Source organism: Syngnathus scovelli, chromosome 16 (assembly GCF_024217435.2).
Source record: "Syngnathus scovelli strain Florida chromosome 16, RoL_Ssco_1.2, whole genome shotgun sequence".
NCBI lineage: Eukaryota > Metazoa > Chordata > Actinopteri > Syngnathiformes > Syngnathidae > Syngnathus > Syngnathus scovelli.
Genome location: NC_090862.1, coordinates 5,740,936 through 5,761,569, shown reverse-complemented (window position 1 = coordinate 5,761,569; position 20,634 = coordinate 5,740,936). Strand labels below are relative to the sequence as shown.

General features: G+C 45.1%; 4 protein-coding genes across 5 annotated transcripts; 3 read left to right on the top strand and 1 right to left on the bottom strand.

Annotated features, from left to right (window-relative positions):
* Positions 1–680: 680 nt before the first annotated feature.
* On the top strand, positions 681–6,411 carry ush1ga (Usher syndrome 1Ga (autosomal recessive)). Of its 2 annotated transcripts, XM_049745533.2 has the most exons (4): positions 689–1,268; positions 4,505–4,958; positions 5,041–5,831; positions 5,915–6,411. In XM_049745533.2, the coding sequence occupies exons 1-4, from the start codon at positions 1,105–1,107 to the stop codon at positions 5,916–5,918; spliced, it is 1,413 nt and encodes a 470-aa protein (XP_049601490.1). In that variant the 5' UTR covers positions 689–1,104; the 3' UTR covers positions 5,919–6,411. The 2 variants fall into 2 exon arrangements, with proteins under 2 accessions (XP_049601491.1, XP_049601490.1); XM_049745534.2 differs by lacking the exon at positions 5,915–6,411 and having other exon boundaries at positions 681–1,268; positions 5,041–5,835.
* A 786-nt stretch (positions 6,412–7,197) lies between these two features.
* On the top strand, positions 7,198–10,077 carry otop2 (otopetrin 2). Its single transcript, XM_049745504.1, has 7 exons — positions 7,198–7,414; positions 7,619–8,010; positions 8,107–8,243; positions 8,353–8,411; positions 8,503–8,627; positions 8,979–9,757; positions 9,827–10,077. The coding sequence occupies exons 1-7, from the start codon at positions 7,362–7,364 to the stop codon at positions 9,995–9,997; spliced, it is 1,716 nt and encodes a 571-aa protein (XP_049601461.1). The 5' UTR covers positions 7,198–7,361; the 3' UTR covers positions 9,998–10,077.
* Positions 10,078–10,241: 164 nt separating this feature from the next.
* Positions 10,242–15,799, bottom strand: hid1a (HID1 domain containing a). Its single transcript, XM_049745451.2, has 19 exons — positions 15,579–15,799; positions 15,038–15,187; positions 14,467–14,637; positions 14,278–14,394; positions 13,793–13,899; positions 13,598–13,714; positions 13,321–13,528; positions 13,201–13,257; positions 12,987–13,127; positions 12,759–12,849; positions 12,519–12,670; positions 12,352–12,430; positions 12,085–12,249; positions 11,752–11,979; positions 11,539–11,675; positions 11,361–11,444; positions 11,190–11,281; positions 10,956–11,114; positions 10,242–10,881 (listed from the first exon to the last, which is right to left on the bottom strand). Exons 1-19 carry the CDS (start codon positions 15,642–15,644, stop codon positions 10,818–10,820), a joined length of 2,385 nt encoding a protein of 794 aa, XP_049601408.1. The 5' UTR covers positions 15,645–15,799; the 3' UTR covers positions 10,242–10,817.
* A 383-nt stretch (positions 15,800–16,182) lies between these two features.
* On the top strand, positions 16,183–17,963 carry LOC125983931 (uncharacterized protein LOC796453 homolog). Its single transcript, XM_049745659.1, has 3 exons — positions 16,183–16,725; positions 17,049–17,163; positions 17,253–17,963. The coding sequence occupies exons 1-3, from the start codon at positions 16,709–16,711 to the stop codon at positions 17,460–17,462; spliced, it is 342 nt and encodes a 113-aa protein (XP_049601616.1). The 5' UTR covers positions 16,183–16,708; the 3' UTR covers positions 17,463–17,963.
* The last annotated feature ends 2,671 nt before the right edge of the window (positions 17,964–20,634 follow it).

Here is a 20,634-nt window from a genome sequence, read left to right as displayed (position 1 = left end):
ATCAAATGTTCTGTTTGTATATAATTTCTTGACAGTTGACCTTTATGTACATTTTACATTATGAACATCCGAATTTTCTCATTTGCAGGACCGGTAACGCCAACTTTGACTTGACCGTCACAATTTCAGCATGATGGAAATTCACCAAACAGGCGTGAGAAGCAAGTACATTTGCCTATCTTTGATTTGATGCTTGAAATGAATACTTTCAGGTTTTTAATGCTGTTCAAGGCTAAATATACTTATTTTTTAATTAGTTGCCATGCAAGATGCTTGTCAGGGTGGAGGCAGCTGGAGTGCATTTTAGACATTGCAACAGCCCGTATAAAACGTAGAACCTTCCTTGTATGTGCCCGTGATTGTAATCAGACACATCAGGCTTACAATAATCTCAACCTGTTCCAATGAGGAAGTTCATTTAGGTCATGCATATATGCTTTCAGTGAAGTGAGACTTCAACACCAACAGGTTTGAACAAGGCTAACTTTGTTACCGTACAAAAAGGGGCCCAAAATTTCCGCCTTCCAGTCAGTCATTGGGTCAGGGAACGTTTTGCCAACAAAGCCTGATCATCAAAATCTATTCAGAAAAAAAAACAATTGGCAAAAACCAATACCAAAAGAACAGTACGTAGTAATGTTGCTGCTATAATTTTTTTGTTGCAGTAGTCGTAGTTATTTTGCATAGCAATGGTGGTAGTACCAGTAGTAATAACAAAGATGTCATAATATAAATAGTAGTAATGGTGGTGGTAGTATTTGCTCATTATATTTTGAGTACTTATGAGGGTCCCTCATGTGTGCGTGTTTAGGAGCAGATCGGCCACGGGGGAGCAGTGTTTAGGCTGCCTGAGCGATGAGCGACCGCGTCGTCGCCTCCCTGGATACCAGCGACGCGCACAAGCCTTCGGGACTCGGGAGAGTCCGGACACAGACCGACTGACCGACGCTCCGGTGCGGTGGGTGGGAGGGTGACTCGGCAACTCCGCTATGAGGTTAACGACGAGGACTACGGTGGTAGCGGAGGTGCCGCTTTACTGGTGTTACTGGCGCTACTGGAAGTGTCGATGAAGCCAAACGGACCAGGACGGACTAACGGGTCGCCATGAATGACAGGTACCACAAGGCGGCCCGGGACGGCTACCTGGACCTGCTGAGGGAGGCCACACGCAAGGACCTCAACGCGCCCGATGAGGATGGCATGACACCGACGCTATGGGCGGCCTACCACGGGAACCTGGAGGCTCTGCGGCTCATCGTAGCGAGGGGGTGGGTACAAAAAAAAAAAACTCCCGAAGGCACACCTACACTTACGTGAAGACAGGTGTTAAGTGGTTGTAGTTGCGTAATTGTTTCTATCTACTTTCAGTTTTAGCCATCTAATAAAAAAGTTAGCCAAAATATAAGAAATAGGTATCTGCAATGCAATCACAAAGCAGATTCGTGTTTATATTTGAACAAATCTCCCAAACACACACAAACCTTAAATGGTGAGAATGCCGTGCTTGGATAATCCCTACATCACTGAAAGCCTCTATCACACAATTACCCTATTGTTAATAATTGTATTATTTATTTGTTAATTGGTATGAGTTCTCAACAAAACTTAAACGATGGGAATTGTATGTTGGTGAAAAGGTAAGGTGGGGAAAGATGATTCAATTATGATGAAATCAATCGGTATGAAAATGATTCAAATAACCTTTTATGGAAAAGTCACCAGTTTGTGATGAAAAAATGAATCCATAACCTTAAATGGGATTTATTTAATATGCGACTTTGCCACCCCCTATTTTATGTATTTATTTTTTATCATTTTTAACGGACAACATCCAATCTCTCATTCGAGAATGCTCTTGCTTGTATTTGACCTACCCCAAAGTCTGCTATGTGAAAAATGTGGGCCCCTCAGGAGCATTTTTAAGGTGCACATGGTGTATCTTGTATGACATTAGAGGAAGATAAAGATGCGGAAGGTCCTAGACGTGGCGCCAGCAAATGACTGGAAGCAGCAACAACCAGGCAGAATTTCTTGTTTGGTGACTGTTTTAAAAAAACATGAGCCATTGTTCGGGGGGTGGGAAGACTTTCTATGAATTTAAGAGTTTATTTTAACCTGGATTTTACATTTAAATATCAAATAATAATTGGATAACTGATAATTGAACTAAATAACTGTCCATCAAACATACACTCATACAGATTGACTTTTTTTCCACCCTAGAATCAATTAGTTAAAATATATTTATAGATAACAATATATTAGTCATATGCATTTCACACACTAATTTTATTGCTAATTTTACACGTATACGTAAAAATCAGAATAGGTTCTTAGGTTATTTTTCAAATAAATAGTCAATTATTGATATAAACTTTTTAAACAGTTATTTTTAATGAGTTGTTGAACTTGTAAATCATCCTAGGTTACCCAACTTGGACACATTAAGACGCGATAGATGGGCTAACGAAGCTAGCATTCATGTTGCATTGATTTGAACACCAATGGTGCAGCAACTTATGTGGACAAGCAGTTTAATTTAGCTCCTCTCCAAAAAATGATTAATATTACTGCAGCTAACTGAGCAGTCATTAGTGTAATATACAATATGTATAAATTAGCCTGCCCGCTACTGCCCATGTAAGGAATATCCGCCTATATTAATATTCTACTGAATCCACAAATGACCTGGCCCACCTGTTTTGAAAAATCTTGCTGCCCTTGAGCACAAAGATGTGTCCGACTGCACTACCCTCGATTGTGAGCAATACACAAAGGCAGAAGATACTTAGTTATCTTTAACGCCCGGCAGGGTGGTTTAATGACGACTCTGAAATGTCACTACGCCGTCACGGCGTTCAAGGTCATGTGCGAGTTATCGCATTTCATTAAATGCTCTTCAGCCATGCGTTCCCTCTTCAATATTTTACTGCGCGCTCGCCGGAACGTCCACGTTGGGGCCCGTAAAAAGCATGTGAATTACGGCGCCTCCCTAAATGGTCGCACTGTTATGGATGCCGTTGGTGTGACACTTTAACAAGAGCCGGCGGCCATCGTTGTGACTTTTATAACGTGGCTGTTATCACAAAAGATCGCGCTTGATAAAATAAGCAGTGGATCGTCCGTTTAGAAGATAAAGCGGCACGGCGACATTTGTGTTGGCCTTTTACATAAACATCCTGTTTGTCGGAGCTGTTTGAACAAAATTGTGACCAAGGGGAAAAAAATCAGGAAATGGGCCGACTTTTAGTGGAAGAACAAAAGCGTGAGGCACCGCTAGGATGGTAAAGTACAAAACAGGCTCATCGTTAACGGCTGACCTGTTTCGCCTGCAAGTCAGAAAAATGGGCCTATTATGAAGCCTCCTCAATTAAAGCCTGTGTCACACCAACAAATAATTCATGTCCTGTGAGGCTGTCATATTAGAAAATTACAAATCTTTACCGCATCTCGTGATCAAACACAAGAAATCAGACGATAATACGAGCAGTCTGCTGAACAAAACAAAATCTACCAATTCCCACGGAATCTGTGCAAACAACCGTCCCCGCAGGCCTGTAAGGACATAGTATCCCTCGAATGGGACATCATGTACTAACATAAATAACTGCCATTGAATGATAACGATAAACGTGTCTCAGGAACATGCCATGCTCGGCAAACGGCCGTTATGTAAAGAAAACGTTCCGTAATGAGATAAAAGACACTCGAGGGGTAAACAAACGGACGACCCTCTCGTATTCAGCATTTTCAACGACGGCACATAAATTAGCACGCATAAAGCTATCACCATTCCTTACGTTATGTAATCCGAACTGAGAATATCATAAATTATTTCAAATAAAATCTGAACATGGATAATCACATGTCATCTTTTAATGTTTATTTATAGCCTGTTGATGATTTGTTTGAACCTTGTGGCACATCATTTAAGTACGCAGCCTAGAATTTAAAGCGACATGGTGTCACCTCAAAAGCACATTTATACATTTTCTCCCCCCAATATTTAAATAAGTTCACAGGTTTCTTAATTGAAGGTGTGTAACGATAAGGAAAAATGGGAAAATCTTTTGATGCACAAATAATTTGCATTACCTATTTAGCGTCCACTCGGCACTTTCGATTACTAGTACGAGAAAAATAGCAGACAAATTAACGACACATTCTTTAAAGCTCGCGCTACAGGATGTGAAAGATGCACATTGTGCTACCAGTCATGATTAGACTTGAGGAATGCGTCTGAGATCATCCGCCATGCACAATTATGCGGTGGGAGCCGACTGAAACCTTTTTGAAAGGGCGGCGTGTAACACGAGCCGGGGTGGCCGAGCAGTAGCGGCGACAAGCCGTAGATCAAATTGCAGCCGCTGTGTGACTCTCAAGGAGGTGACAACAAGGTTTGCTGGGAACTCGAAACCGAGGGTGCCGCCATGTTTTGAAAAAAGGCCGACATGATTTTCAAAAAGTGTTAGCATAAGCAATTGAACCCCGTTGTGTTTCACAGAGGGAACCCTGACAAGTGTGACATCTGGGGCAACACGCCTCTCCACCTCGCCGCTGCCAACGGTCACCACAACTGCCTTTTCTTCCTGGTGACGTTCGGCGCCAACATCTGGTGCCTTGATAATGACTACCACACGCCACTCAACATGGCCGCCACCAAGAACCACATGGATTGTGTTCGCTACCTGGACTCCATCGCTTCCAAGCAAATGGGGCTCAACCCCAAGCTGGTCAACAAGCTGAAGGAGCGGGCGTTTCGAGACGCCGAGCGGCGCATCAAAGATTGCGCTAAGATGCAGAAGAAGCACCATAAGCGTATGGAGAAGAAGTACCACAAGGAGGCGCCAGAGGCATCCGTGTCGGATGTTATGAGTTTTTCCAGTTACAGCAGCGGCTCCGTTAGCCACAAGTTGCGCAACTTGGACGAGGCCGCCGTCGGTGTGCCATATTCGCAGGTTGTTTACATTTAAAACCGTGCGGCAAATATTAGCGAGCGTTCCAATGTACGTCATTGAATCTCTGCTTTGTTTCTACCAGGCTACTCTTCAAGCCACAAACCGAGGGAAGACAAAAATCCAGAAGAAGCTGGAGAAAAGGAAACAAGGAGACGGGACCTTTAAAATCTACGAGGACGGGAGGAAGAGCGTGCGCTCCCTCTCTGGACTCCAACTGGGCAACGACGTCATGTTCCTCAAACCCGGAACATACGTCAACCCTAAGGATTACGGCCGCCGCAACATCCGCGACATGTTCCCCCGAGATCACGACGACGCCATTTCACGTGCCATCAGCGAGCCGGACCTCCATGGAATCAACGCTGACCACTCGGAGGTCAGCACGGACTCGGGACACGATTCCCTATTCAACCGGCCCGGTCTGGGCACCATGGTCTTCAGGAGGAACTATGTGAGCGGGGGGATGTTTGACATGGGAGATCCGGACGGAACCGAGGGCTCGGGTCACTCTGTGCATTTCCGCGGCAGACTGCACCCTCATCCCAGTCTGGACGAGGACAGCATCGGAAGCGCTCGCAGCCTGCAGGAGAGGAACCTGGAGGAACTTCCTTGGGAGGAGGTGGAATTGGGACTGGACGACGACAATGAGGCCCTCACCAGCCCTTTGGAGGTCTTCTTGGCCACGCACAGCATGAGCGAGTTCTTCTCCATCTTTAGGAGGGAAAAGATCGACCTACAAGCACTGCTGCTCTGCTCTGACCAGGATCTCAGGAGCATCCACATCCCTTTAGGACCCAGGAAAAAGATCTTAGATGCCTGTCAGAGACGCCTTGAGACCATAGAGGACCCAGAGTGCATAGATGACACTGAACTGTGAGTGCTTCTCATTCCTCCATTTTCTATATAGCAGCTTCTTCTCCTTACATGTTTTTTTTCTCCCCCATCGTGTTGCACAGATGATTGAAGCGGAGCTGGGAGCATCACTGCAAAGAGAGACGACTAAACCATCTACCTCTACCATGGAAAGGATCCATGTCAAGATTCAAAGTGGTTGAACAAACTTGTCGTGTCATCGGACACGTTTGCCCCCGTGGGGTTGACCGAGACTCTCATGTTGTCTTTTACACACTTTACATGCATATTTTTGGAGCATGCCCCTCGATGTTATTAATGCAAAATCAAAAAAATGATTCGGCCTCGTATTTGCAGGCCAGACGACTGCATACCTGCAGTTATGTGTGAACTCGAGTCTTGACAATTTTACAATACTCGCTTATCATCATTTGTTGTAATTGCACACGCTGTGTAGTGCATGCCGAGTCAATATTTATGTAGATAATGTCAGTCATAACGATATCTTTGAAGGATTTTATCGTCTCTGTGTACTTTTCTCCGCACAGTGTTAATGTGTTAGTATTTGGTTTATATTATGCAATAAATGCGCTGGACTTCATGTTTGCTTATACTTTCTCAGCGTTTGCGCTTTAATTTGCAGAGTAAGTATGTTGTCATTTTTGCAGGATTTTAAAGTGTTTGATTTATTATCTGTTTTTTCCTCCCGCCATTACAATCACATTGTGATTTGTTTGTTTGTTTGCATGAGTAGAAATCTATGCAAGGAATAACACATTGGAATTTGGTGCCGATCCAGAAAAAGTAATTTCTTTTCTTTCAGTTGCGATGGTACCAACCCGCCGCCAAAACAAAGGATACTCATAATCTGTGTACACTGTCAACCTTTGACATTGCGTACTTCATCTAATCCCCCCAATCACATAACTCGCCTGGCACTGACCTGCAGAAATGTGACGTCACACTCGCTTCGTTAAGAATAAAACGACCCATAAGCCATAAGTCCATAAGTAACTGACGCCACCACACTAGTCATAGGCTAAATATTTATATATGGAAAAAACACGAGACCACAGTAATATAAATAAAATCAAATGATAGGCGGCGATTGCGCGTGCATACTGATAACGGCGCAGTTCGTAACCTGCAAACCGCGTATGTCGGGACCATGGACCACTGCTAGCTTGATACAACAAAATGTTGAGAAATTAAAACGAAATTACTATGTATATTTATTTGACGCGCATTGGTAGCAAGATGCTAGATAGATTGAATGTAATACATGAAAATCTAAAAATAAAGCATGCATTTGTATCTGACCGGAAGTGACGACACGTAATAAATATAAATCAATCTCACCTGGTGGTCGTATCGAACTCCGAGGCTGGACGAAGACATTTCGGCCTTCCATTCTCTTTATATTGCTTGCGTTGCCCTTTGAGACCTGTCAAATTACACAATTTTATTTGAGTTTTTAAGTAAAAAAAAAAGTGTGGCGCCTGTCTAACAATTGACGTCAGTGTTTACTGTCTGCATTGTGTGAAAGACATCATGAGAACTGTGGCACAAAAGATGCTAAGGACCTGCAACTTATTGTTCACAAGGTAAGGCAACACATAAATGCAAAAAAAATGGCGATTTAATTAAGGCCGAATTTGTAAACAGTTGATGCACTGAATCCCAAACTGGGCAGGGTTGGTGTTTTGAGAAAAATTACATTTGAGAAAACGGGTGGGGTGGGGGTGTGTGTGTGTGGACCATTTCTGTTTCCTCTGTAAACAAAAAAAACCTTTCTTGTTTCTAATAAGTACATGCAGGAAGACCTCTAACAGCGACACAGATGCTCACTCATCCAACATCGCAACGGCCGCCCAGATGGAAAACATCCAGCACCTGCGTGACGTGGAAGTGGCCCCGGAGTACGCACACCATGTGGAGGCGCCGGCCCAACGCACCCACCACGGTGGCGCCTGGCTTCTGTCGGTCATCGTGTGCATCAATGTCCTCATTCTGGGCTGCGTGCTGGTTGGCAGCAGTGCCATCAACAGCGTGGCCGTTACAACCGTGCACCGCCAGATTCTCCTCATCATCCTCCTCGCCCTCACAATGCTTTGGATGCTCTTGTACGTCACTGTCACCTACCGCAAGAACGAAAACCTAATGACTCTTGACAGCCATGCCGGGCCGGTGTGGCTCCGAGGTAACCGCGATGGGGATCATTCACTACTCACCTCATAGATTTTCATGATTGAGTTTAATTATTTGAATGCCTCAATTGTTTTTTTTTCCCCTCTAGGTGGACTTATGCTTTTTGGCCTGCTGAGTCTGCTCATGGATATCTTCAAAATGGCCAACTACATCGGCTACCTGCACTGCGACTCTGCTGTCAAAGTGGCCTTCCCTGCCGTGCAAGCAGTGTTCTTAATCACCCAGGTGGTCTACATTTTTAAAAATAATTGAATACATCCTGCTGCTAGAACAAATTGTAATCCATAACAGGTAGGCAGACTGGTCTGACTGGTTGATTATTTTTTCCGCGTAGACTTATTTCCTGTGGGTCCACGCAAAGGACTGCATGCAGTTCCACCCAAGTGTGACACGGTACAAACAGCATTCTCGCAGAATTCCCCTCCAATCTGATCTATTGACTCATTTGTCTGTTTTTTTTTTTTTTTTCTCCTCCCCTTGCCAGATGCGGCCTCATGCTAATGCTCTCTACTAACCTGGTGGTGTGGATGGCGAGCGTCACCGAGGAGTCCCTTCACCAAATGCATGGCCCTTATTTGAATGTCAGCTTCCCGTCCAAGATGTACAGAGGTATTGGACGCATGAGGTCGTCAGTTTTAAGTGGCTCGCCCCTATTCAAATACAAGATGTGAATCACAATACATTTCAGTTCAAGCACTTTTTAGTAAACTTAAGGACACTAAACAATTTTAAGAAAACATTTAAGTCATAGTGCGATGAAGGTTTTTAAAAAGCATTCGTGAAATATTTTTCCACTTTTAATTTGAATATTTCCTCCATTTTCATTAAATACAATAACCTTGGTATGCATAAAATAAACATACAATTAACTCCCTTGCCAACCAAAACAGCAGCACCCTAAATGAATTAAATGTTGCCGCATCTTGTAAACTAGTTTCCATTCATGTGTCTCCATGACAGACAGTTACAACCAAGAGGCCAAGTGCAGCTGCAGTCACTCAGCGTGCAGCGCCTTCAAGGAGGCCTTCTACTACCTGTACCCCTTCAACATCGAGTACAGCCTCTTTGCTTCGGCCATGGCTTACGTCATGTGGAAGAACGTGGGCCGCCTGGCGGACAACCAGGGCCACCGCAGGGCAAAGTTCCGTCCCAAGGAGGTGCGCGTGGGCCCCGTGCTGGGGCTCCTGGTCGTGGTGGTGGGCCTGGTGACCTTCGTCGTGTACGAAGTGGAGATCACACTGGAAGACGAGGCCATGCACCGCAATGCCCTGCTCATCCATTTCGTCATAAACACAGTGATTGTGAGCCTCATGTGCGTCTCCACCGCGGTGGGCTGCGTCATCTACCGACTGGACCACCGCGAACACATCTCTGAGAAGAACCCCGCCCGCAGCCTGGACGTGCAACTCCTGGTGGGGGCCTCGATGGGCCAGTTGATTATCAGCTACTTCTCCATTGTGGCGGTGGCAGCCACGGGGGCTCAGGACCTCCTGGATGCTGTCAACTTGTCGTGGGCTGTCCTCATGGTGGTGCAGCTGTGCCTGCAGAACTACTTCATCATCGAGGGCCTCCACCGTGAGCCCTTCGACGCCATGCAGGAAGACACCCTGCACGCCGAGGCCAGCGGTGTCGCCAACCGGCAAAATTCGAGGTGCAGGCTGACGCTGCCCGTGCGGCCAAATTGGAAGAGGCGAGTGCTGAAGGAAGTGTGCGCCTTTCTGATGCTCGCTAACATTATCGTAAGTTCAGCACAATTTTAACCATAATGGAGTTCCTAGTTTTAATCATGTTTGTTGTTGCCTCGACAGCTGTGGATCATGCCTGCCTTTGGGGCTCGACCTCAGTTCAACCACACGGTGGAGATGAAGTTTTACAAGTTCAGCATGTGGACGGCCATAGTCAACATCGGACTGCCATTTGCAATCTTCTATCGCATGCACTCAGTGGCCAGTCTCTTCGAGGTGTATATTATTTCATAGTTCTTGCCTATCTGTATCTGCACAAGTTTTTGTAATAAATAAAATATTTTTTTAGCAATAAAACTGGAACATAAAATTAATCTCGGAATTCTAATTTAAAATTATCAAAGAATTCTGTCTTTAAAGTGAACATTTTGACAGGCTCTGTTTTTCTCCATTGCCCCAATCTTCAGCATCAAGGGAGGGAAACAGTGCCATCTTCTGGTCAAAAAACTAAGCACTGGTTAAAGCACGACATCAGATGTTCTGTCTCAAAATATTTAATTACTGCATTAGTATTCACCACACATTTCACATTGCGATATGTATTTAGAATAATTTAAGGAAAATACATTTTTAAACAAGCAACGATAGAAATGAAACAATCCTGTCTAGTTGTTTGTACTGATACATAAAGGTGCAAGTTAAATTCACTTTGGGCATGTCAAACTCCCCCCCGCCCCCCCCCCCCCCCCCCCCAAAATCACCTTTTTGTGGCAATTGGCATGGCTGGGGATTCATGTTTGGAATAATTATGAGGTGTCAAACAAGCATCCCAGTGCATTACCAACGCGCATCCCCAAATTGGAGGCTAAAGCCCTCACGCCACAGCGGCAAAAAAAAAAAAAACTTACCGGTGTCCCTTTGACCAAATCGCCTTCTGAGTCAGACTTGACCTGATATATTTTTTTTTAGACTAAAAGCAGCTGCACAGGTCAAAACGACATGTAACAAATTGCCTATGGACAATATTGATACGCGATAAGAAAGAAACGTTTGACATGCTTCGTAAGGATTATGAGAATGCTGCGTTAACGTGGTTGGCTTTACGCTCTGTAGTCTACATCTTCTGAATCTCAAAGAGGCGCACGTCCGTGTCATACCAGATGGGAGGGTCCACGTTACTGGAAGGGGCGGGGACAAAATAGCACCATTAGAATCAATCAAATCACAGTTAATTATCGTGGGGGATACTCACCGCAAGTAGACCACACCCCACATGTAGGTGCGAAACCACATGGCCGTGCCCGCGTTGGCCTGGTACTTCCTGATGAGGATGGGGTGAGGCACAGGCAGCAGGCCAACTAATGTGCCGTGCTGGAGGAACTTCAAAATTTCCGATTCATCCGTCAGACCCCTGCCGGGACATTAACGGGAAGATTTAGCACTCACGGAAAGACGGACAAAGATATCTGATCCAACACACGCGTACTTGTCGATGCAGATCTTCTCCACCTGCGGAACCAACACCTGCAGCAGACGCATGATAGTCTGCAAGGGAAGTTTACATTTCCAGGACAGGACCTGGAAAGGACAAGACCAGAGTGAAATGCTTTTGTGTTCAGGTAAGCTCTTATTATGAACAGAAGGTGAATCTACTCACCCAGTCTGGTGTGGGAACCCAATTTGATGCTGAACTACTTGACAAACGACTTCTCTCCATTTCGGCCTCGGTATAGAAAACATCCTGTGGGAAGGAAGAATTACACATATAATTTTCTTTGAGCTCCAGAGCTCCTTGGATTGTTGCCCCTAAGGCAGAAGAAAAGAAACACACTGACTTCATTGTCTTTGCCCGAGTTGGATTCAGTGTCGCTGGTCCCGCCGGCTGTAATCTGCGCTGAGTGCTGCATCTTGGGGATAGACACCATGGTGCCATCCTCAGACACCTGAGACTTCTCGGTCAGTTTGTCAATGCCTGTAAAGAAATAGATTAGCTCTTTACCATGTCTAGTTCTTGATTGATGATAATAAAAAAAAAAAAGTAGATGTACCAGGTATGGCGACCAGGCTGGTCTTGAGGGTGCCAGGTTCTGCAGGCACGGCGGGTCGGGAACCTTCCATGGAGACGGTCTCCTGCGAGCTGGTGCGGGAGATAACGTCGGGCGATTTCCTCTTTCGCTGCAGGGCCTTCTGAATGGTGGCCGGGTCTGACGGAAGATTAGCCAGCTGGTGGAAAATGTTACGCTTGCGGATGATGGCGTACACCAGGTTACAGTTCCCTGGGGAGGGGAGGGGGGGGGGGGGGGGGGGGGGGCACATTAATGATTAATCACATCTCGAGGCAATTGACGTATGACCAAAACAAAATTAGAAGCATCTCCTACCATCAAACTGATACTGGATGATGTTATTGAACGCCTCCAGGAGGAAAAAGGCAAGATGGTGGTTCTGGACGGCAGAGAACAGGAACCAGCTGGTGGAGAAAGCCTCCAGCAGGTGGAGCAGCTTATTGGCCGCTACCATGGACAGACTTTTCAAATATGGGGACACTGAGAGAAAAATATGGATTGTTAAAAAAAAAAAAAAAAAAAATTCAAACTATTTTAATAGGGAGGACTATTAAATCCATAAAAATGAAGCAAATGAATCACCGTTGACAACAATGGTGAGCAGGCAGTCAAAGAGAGGTTGCAAACGTTGGTGGCCCGTGGTGATAATCTTGTGGAAGACCTGCAAAAGCAAACAGAGCGACAGCTGGTCAGCTCTCACCGGGAAAAAGGTCGGCCGGTCTCCATGGCGACGCGGTCGGGCCGCTCACCACAATCAGCAAGTCGGCGTGAGTGCCCGTGAACACCGGGATGTCCATGGGCACGTGGAGAGCGTAGGGCTTGTTCAGGCGAACGCCAAAGTTCCTCTCGCCGCTCAGCAGCAGGAGGATGAACACACCGATGTGCATGAGGCCCACACGGGCTGCCCACACACAAACATATGCTTCAGTCAGGATTTTCCTGGTAATATTTTTTTTATGGGTGGGGTGAGCAAACATAAGACGACTTACACTGGTCGGCTCTAGCATCGTTAAGGTAAAAAAGGATTGGAACCAGGATATCCAGTACGTCGCTACTCTTGAGGACGAAAAAGAGGAATTTCTGCCACGGGAACACAAAATTGGGATGAATTTTATTTAACGTTGCTCAACTTGCATAAAATGATCATTTGCATGATTTGTACTAGAACTTGGAAATAAATCTATTTTTAACATGTCGAACTGTGGGTGCTCGACTACCTTATTGAAGTCGCAGAGCTTCCAGAAGAGCACCAGGAGCTCCTGGTGGAACTGGATTTTTTTGGTGGAATTGGGCAGGTATGTTTGAGTCAAAGGGTTGGTGAGCAGACGGGCCAACCCTTTTAGTACAAAGTCAAAATCCTGGATGGAACACAAACAAAACCATCAGGGAGAAAATCCTCATGTTAACTCACCGCTGTCGTCAGAGCTCTACCTCCTCTCTGTGAATCCTCGACAAATAATTCACAAAAAGATTTTCGGGGCCGGTAGACTGGGTAGAGAGAAAGGGAGGATTATTCAAGTGAATCATCCAAAGTGGTGGCGGTTAGCAAACCTCGTGCTCCTCCATGCTGGAGGGAGACGACGGGCAGTGGGAAGGCCCTCCGTCGTGCTCCAGGGTCACAATGAGGATCTGCACGGCCTGCTCCACCAGCTGCTCCCGGTAGTCGGAGAAGAGCAGGTGGTTGTACGGGATGCCGTAGCCCACCGGGTCGTAGGCGCTCACCACGTTGAGCAGCGAGGTGAACAGCGGCAAAGCATGCCTGAAAAGAAACTGTTTGCTCGGCCCGCCTCTTTCATATAATGAATGACGAGGACAAACGTCGGCTTACCGATTCTCAGTGGAGCAGAAGAAGGTCACCCAGGGGTTGAGAACGTGGTTGTCGGTCGAGGCCGGCAGATACATGACCTCGGAGAAGCAAGTGAGCAGCAACCTAAACAGCTCCGTGCTGGCACGGCATCCGATCCAAACGACGAGGAGTCAAAAGCGAGTCCGAGCAAGATGAGGGAAAGAGTTGGAAACTCACCGATTCAAATCGTGGATGTAGTTGAGAGGGGGGGACTGTGCGAAGCCTACTCCCGCTTCCCAGATGTACTCGCAGCTGTCTATGGAGTGCATGTTCTCCACAGAGTCCTACAACACACAAAACGCTATCTTCCATGGATTGGCTCAAAATATGTTTTGACTCATTTCCATTTTTATAAAAGGAAGGTTGAAAAAAAAAATCTCATTCAATCTGGCCAATCAAAGTGTGACTTGCAGATAAAGCTCTTTGTGTCAATTACACAATATTTCTCACAACTGAAATGAGTCAGAGCTACGACATTCCTTTCGGGCCCATTAGCCGTAAAGCGCTCTTCCTGTTATGACTGACAATGTCATCACGCTCTGTTTTCATTTTTCAAAGCAACTTGGGCGACAGGTTTAGTGGGGTGGATTTGTAGCAGGAAGGAGGAAACACTGAGGAGAAATAATAAAAATACACCCAAATCTGATCTGGGTCGTTCTTACCGGGCCTCTTTTGTGGCTGTGCACGGTGAAGTCGGGACAGAAGAGCAAGTCGGCGATGGCCAGGAGGAGCGACTCGGCCAGGGGGCGAGCGCCTTCGTCGTCGTCCAGCTCCTCTGTCTGAAGAAAAACAAAAATAGCAGATTGGTCCGTCAGTCACAACAACTTTTTTTTTTTTTTTTTGCCACTCACCCCTGCTCGGCCAGCACCGGGCACGGTGGACCAGAAGAAACCCCTCCAGTCCTGGTCCTCAAAGATGTAGGGGAGGATGCGGGTCAGGATACGAGTGGAGTTGAGGACCACTTGCTTCTCCCTCTCGCTGGGGCAGCCCGAGTCGGCGCCCTGCACCAGTTTCTCCACAGCCTGAGGACAAGCGCCACAAAACTCAAGTTTAGGGTAGAGAATTAATGACTCTAAGAACACACTATTTAAAAAAACATATCTATTTTTTTTTTATCAGACCACATATTCATCTTTAACTTTAATGGACTACATCCACCAGAAAGATCATAAACGCCGGGGCCTCTTTATGAGCAAACGGGGAGTTTGTCTGATCAATCAATTCTTTGTAAAAGCATTAAGAGTGTTTTTCTCAGGGCGACCCTCAGGCAGGAGCCAGGAAGTGGAAAAGAAAGCTGGGGGAAGGGAGGCGACTCGTTTCTTTCCACATCTGAGAGCGGCACATTGTTCGGAAGCACTGGTCCGTGACTCACTTTCCAAAAAGTTCAGTAAAGGCATCAATCCGAATGTTTACAGTGTTTACCTTATAGCAGAGCGTGGCTAAATTGGAGGGGGACTCCTCTCGTAGAGCCCTGATCTCGGCAGCTGGAACCAGTGCAAAGACATCCTGGACTGTGGTGGTGCTGTCTGCCCAGAATTGGTCCCAGAAGGCATCATCTGTGGCTTCCACCGGCTGTAAAACATGCATAAATGTTCAACAAAAATGTAGAAATCGATGCGGCATTGCCTAAAGTACATTGGAAGCATCATTGTGTGAGTCTATTGTGTCGCCTGCTCAGTGAGTGATGACGACAATGTAAACAGCATGCACCTGCTGCCGCATCCATGTCAACACCATGCAGCTTTGATTTAACCAGGCCATCATTTTGTAAAAACATTTTTTTGGGTATGACAGCTATGACATATGTGCATGCTGCTAACGTGGCGTCTTTCCATTTTGGTGAATGCGATCACGAAGAAACGCCGAATGATTATTTAACATGGTTACATGCAGCAAGAGGAGTGACTGTTGTGAACGAACGCGCTGATTATCGTCGCTTACATTTGCAATAATAGGATCTAACCTGCGTTTTGGTTGTCAGCTGAATCACTGCTTTCCTGAAGCTCAGTTTTGAATCGGTACTCCCCATTGTTGAATTTCTATATTCTAATGGGATGATATAATAAGAGTGGCGCCGATGCCGCTGAGGGTTCTTGTTAATCTCCCCTCCGTCCTTTGGTTTGAGTCATAGGAGAAAGGGGCGGGGTTCTGTTTTGCTGTGTTTTCACGCCATTGGTTATTCACTTCCTGGTTTTGACTGACGTCAAAAAGACAATTGTTTTGAGATGTTCACTCATTTGCAATAAATGTTAACGGCAGTATTTTTTTTAAACTAGTGTGGTTCAATATGTATTGTTAAGATGAACTGTTTATATATAAGTAACAAAATGAGTAGAAGAGCCACGACTGCGTTTAACGTGGATGCCTTTGTAAACAGCGACATCTTTTGGATACATTTTACTCCGTTCCGTCATGCTTTTTGAAAGATAAAGCAAATATATCAAACATGTTTTTTTTAAATTAACAATCACAGTGATGTTTTTGCTTTCTGGCATATATTTCTTTAAATGACCCAAAATGGAAGGACACCAAAAGGAGTTTATATTTATACAACATGACGTAAACGCGTCAGTAAAGGTCTCCGCGCAGGCGCAGTACGATGTAAACACAGGCGCAGCGGCTGGTCATGGTAGATAACTTCATTTTTTTAGCCGTTGGATTTTAAAACTACAAGTTTTTTTCAATAAGTTCGGAGTTTATCATGTGTGGAGATTGCATCGGTATGAGGAAAGACAATTAAGGCGTGTTTTAAACGACGAACTTCAGGTGGCTACTTTTCGCTTATCAGCATAAAGGCTAACGCTGTTAGCTTGTGAGTGACGACTAAGAAAGAGGGCTTATACACTTTAGGAGACACCATTTGGCTATTATGTGATATAAAGTATCTGCGAAATTTTCATATAACACACATATAACGTGTATGATTTTCTCACTTGTAACAATGGCTAATTTCATCACATAAAACCCAATTAGCCGCCCAGTTAGTTAAGCTTGCTAATAGCTGCCAAATGCAAGCTACCCGCTAGCGCGATTGTTGGACACAGACGGATATTCTTGAAGGACTTCATCTACGTTGACATTTGGGGTCATCACATGTTGACTGAAAGCAGGTGAGTGATTCGTTCATCTCTCAAATAATAACCATCTGACAGTGATAACAGGCTGTGGATACGTTTTGGCATTGATAAGAAAGTGATAAGAAAAAGAGCACAATCAACGTGAACATTTCCTTTTCTGAGATATACTCAGATGTGGCATCTGTAAAGGAGCTTAGGATATTTTAAGGGTAGTAAATGGAGGACTTACAGTGCTTATGTAATATTTTACTGCTGCACAAAAGATGTGGCACCATAAAGCTGATGTTGATGTCTTCAATCTGTTACATTTATAGTTATTGTGTTTATACAATTGCTAATGTATGTTTGCCACACAGGAAAAGGCAACACAGTGGTGGTGATGAGAGTGGCCACCTGGTTCCTCAAGCCAAAAGGCCGAACCAAGCTCACCCGCTTTCCCCCGAGCTGGGACGAGATGCCTGGGACTCGGAGGTAAAAATAAAAATAATTCTGTTTTACAGCTTGGCCAGACACATTTGTGAGTTGCTCAATTCAATTGACAAGGCGCTTTATTGTTTCAGTGGTCCAACAGCTCCAGCAGCCTCAGCAGCCCAGAGCACGCATCTGGCAGCTCCAGCGGTAGCCGCTGCGCCGCGGGCCCTTGCAGCCCCCTCAGCTCCGGCGAATCATGCGACTCGGCCGCCTCCTATCTGCTTATCAACCGCATTCTGAGGGAGGCGCACTTCCAGAGCTTGCTGAGCCGCTGCCAAACGCGAGCGACGCAGCTGTGACCTCGCGATGTTTGCTAGTCAGCTATCAGGGAGGGGAAAATTATCAGCAATAATTTAAGAACTGGGACCAAACTAATGCTAAAATTGGACGGGAGCTGCCAAAATGACAAGTTTAGGACCAGTCGCTTTGACTTGTTTAGGATGTGTGGGTGGTTTTGCAGTCTCAGGGAGGTCGTGGTTGTGAACTTTTCTGTCCTTTTCCCCTTTCTAGTTAGATCCAAAACACTCATCTCCAGAGCGGCTGATTTTAGCTTGTCCTTTCTGTTCAGTGAAGAGAACGACTACTAAACAAAATGCACAGCGCAAGCCCCTCCATGTGTATTTGTGCCTGGTATGTTCACTGTCCATCCTAAGAGCCAGCCGGGGGGGGGGGCGAAGGCTCAGCCTTTTTTTGAACAGCATTTTTCTCTTCATGATTTTAGTTGTGTACATGAATTTAACTTGACATTGATTGCCACTGTTATTGTAAATGATTTCAAAATAAAAGTTTTTTTTAAAGTATCTTTTGTTTGGTCATCTACAACCACTAGATTATGTAAATATAAAAACACAAAATGAAAGCAACTACAGGGAAATCAGTGGAATGTTATTCATAGCCATATGAGTCAATGAGTATATATTTATCGCACTGAAGGCAAAATGTCCACAGAACAAGCAGGAATCAAAATTGTTTCCATGCCCCGTTATTTATAGACCTGACTACTTTTAAAATTTTTTCCCGACATCATAAGTCTAAGCAGGAACTTTGATCCTCGCATTCTGGCTCTTAATGAACAAGCGCCCGTGCATTGAGTCCCTCACTAATGAGCTCTGACCTGTGAGCAGCCAAAGACTTCTTTAATTAGCACAGCGCACGTCCTTGTCTCACACGCACAATAACAGATCACGCGCATTAGTGTGACCTGCGTCGCCATGGTTACCCCCTCAGCCACAACCGGTCCCTGTTAGTCAGTCCACCCATGATTGATGCTTAATTAGAGATGACAAATGAGGCGATGGTAATTCGGCGCGAGGCATTTCTCTGATTCATGACGGTGTTACTGTACTGGAGATGGCTTCGTTTTATTACGGTCACATATTCATTCGCATCGGTGCTTGTTGTTTTTTGAGGAAATATGTGCTAATTGCTACGATGTCATTTGAAGCAGCAAACACTTTTATATACTGCAATAACACATATCGATCAAACTTATAGTATATTGTAAGATTTAAATATGCCATCATGGTTTAATTATTTCTTTTTAATGGGATGGTATGATTTTTTTCTTACACCACCAAAAATTCCAACTTCAGTGTCATCAAGAATATATTAATGTTGAAAATACATCATGCAATTTCTATAAAAAAATCATTTTCTTATAACATTTGGTTACAATTTTGAACCTTTATGCTTATAATATATATTTTTATGTTGTAATTGTGTGTAGTTAACTATTGTTTTGTCATGTAAAATATATTTTTACGTGACATTAGCCCAACGTAAAATGTCACACAATAACACACAAGATTACAAACAAATTATACAAAATAAATAATCAATCCATCCTTGTATATAAAAATTGAAGAAGGGGGTACAATATTACAAAAAGTGCTCAAAATGCTCAGTAGAGGGCAGCACATGCTCCCTCCTGTAAACTAATTCAGGAGGCTCTGTGTGAAGGTCTTGTAGGAGATCATTTCTCTCCCTCTCTCTATCCATACATACACTTTCTATGCGGCACACAGATATGAAGCGATGATGAATGACTCAAATCAGTTGAGCGAGGAGGCAGGAGAGAGTTAAATGAACTGTCCGGGTTCCGGGGTCTATGTATGCGCATATTTACTGTGGCCAGCAGAAACAAGCGCAAAAAACATAAACGGGTTAGTCGTGTCTCCTTTCTCTTTGGCCGTGTCCTTTGGGCTCGGATCCTAATCGCTCCTCAAAGGCGAGAAGATCTGGGCGACGACAACAAAATTCTTCTATTCATCAGCGTCTGCTTTCACCTTCAACTTGAAAGCTCTGCGAATCGTCTCTAGCCTCCCTTTCAAGTTTCCTCGCAGAAACGGGGCCTTCGGTGGTTTGAATATAACCAAAATGTCACGGTGAACGCGATGGAAAGCAGGAGCGAGCTAAATCCGAGCTCCTCTTTGCCAGAACGTGTTTGGGCAGCTGTTGCCTGGCATGAGGCGCCCGTTGGCTTTGGCGTCCATGAGGTCCCGACGCCAAGCCAAACATCTGCTTTGCCTCCTCCCTGCCGCCATTTTTTTTTTTTTTGCCTCCGTATCAGACGAGAAGGCTCGCCCCCCATGCGAAGAATTAATGACCCAGTGCGCAAATTAGCGGTGCCCTACTGCCCCCGTCCTGCTTGGCACAGGAAAAAGTCGGGGGCACGGCAGTTGAACAACAAGACTGAGGGTTCAATGTGGGAAGTATTTTGCAGGACATTCAAGAGTTGGACTTGAAAGGCAACAGATTTCATACTTGTATTCGGGTTTCTATTCAAAAAATGTGCGGGTAGAGAATTAGCATGGCGATTAGCTTTGCTTCACTAGCTTCGACTGGAAATGAAAACATTTTTTTTTTTTAACATTTTTAAAATTTACCACTAATCCCGCAATAAAAGGTTATAACTCACTTTTGGAGCTCAAGTGCTTCTAAAAGTACTACTTGAGCTCTGCACCACTTCAAATGTCGACATTCACCTGTTTGAAAAGTCGTAAAAGTGCAACTCGCCGTATGGTTGAGGGCCCAGTTATAGTCGATAAAAAGGTTCTTACGGCTCTTACGACGAGCGTAAAAGTTCGAGGACCTTCTCCACTTGTGTACAAATCAGTCGACGCTGGCCCTGACAATCCTGCTCGCTGGCAACGAGAGCTGGCTAATCTCAGCACAGAGTAGCCTAAACACATAGCTGATCCCCCCCCCTCCAAGCAAAACGGTCGACTGGCCTCTCTAGAGCCAGCCAGTGTTTCGAAGGCAGCGCTGAGATAACCGACAGGCTTGGCATGCTCGGGTCAGTGTCTCCGCTTCCACTTTACGGCTTGTCCCCCCCCCCTCCTTCCCTTTCCTCCAACCTCCGCCTCCCATTCAATTTCACACAATGTGCTCCGGAGACAATGTACAGTAGACTGTTTTCATTGCGCGGCCGAGTCACAGTCAAGGCCTCTATCGATCATCATAAACGTTCGC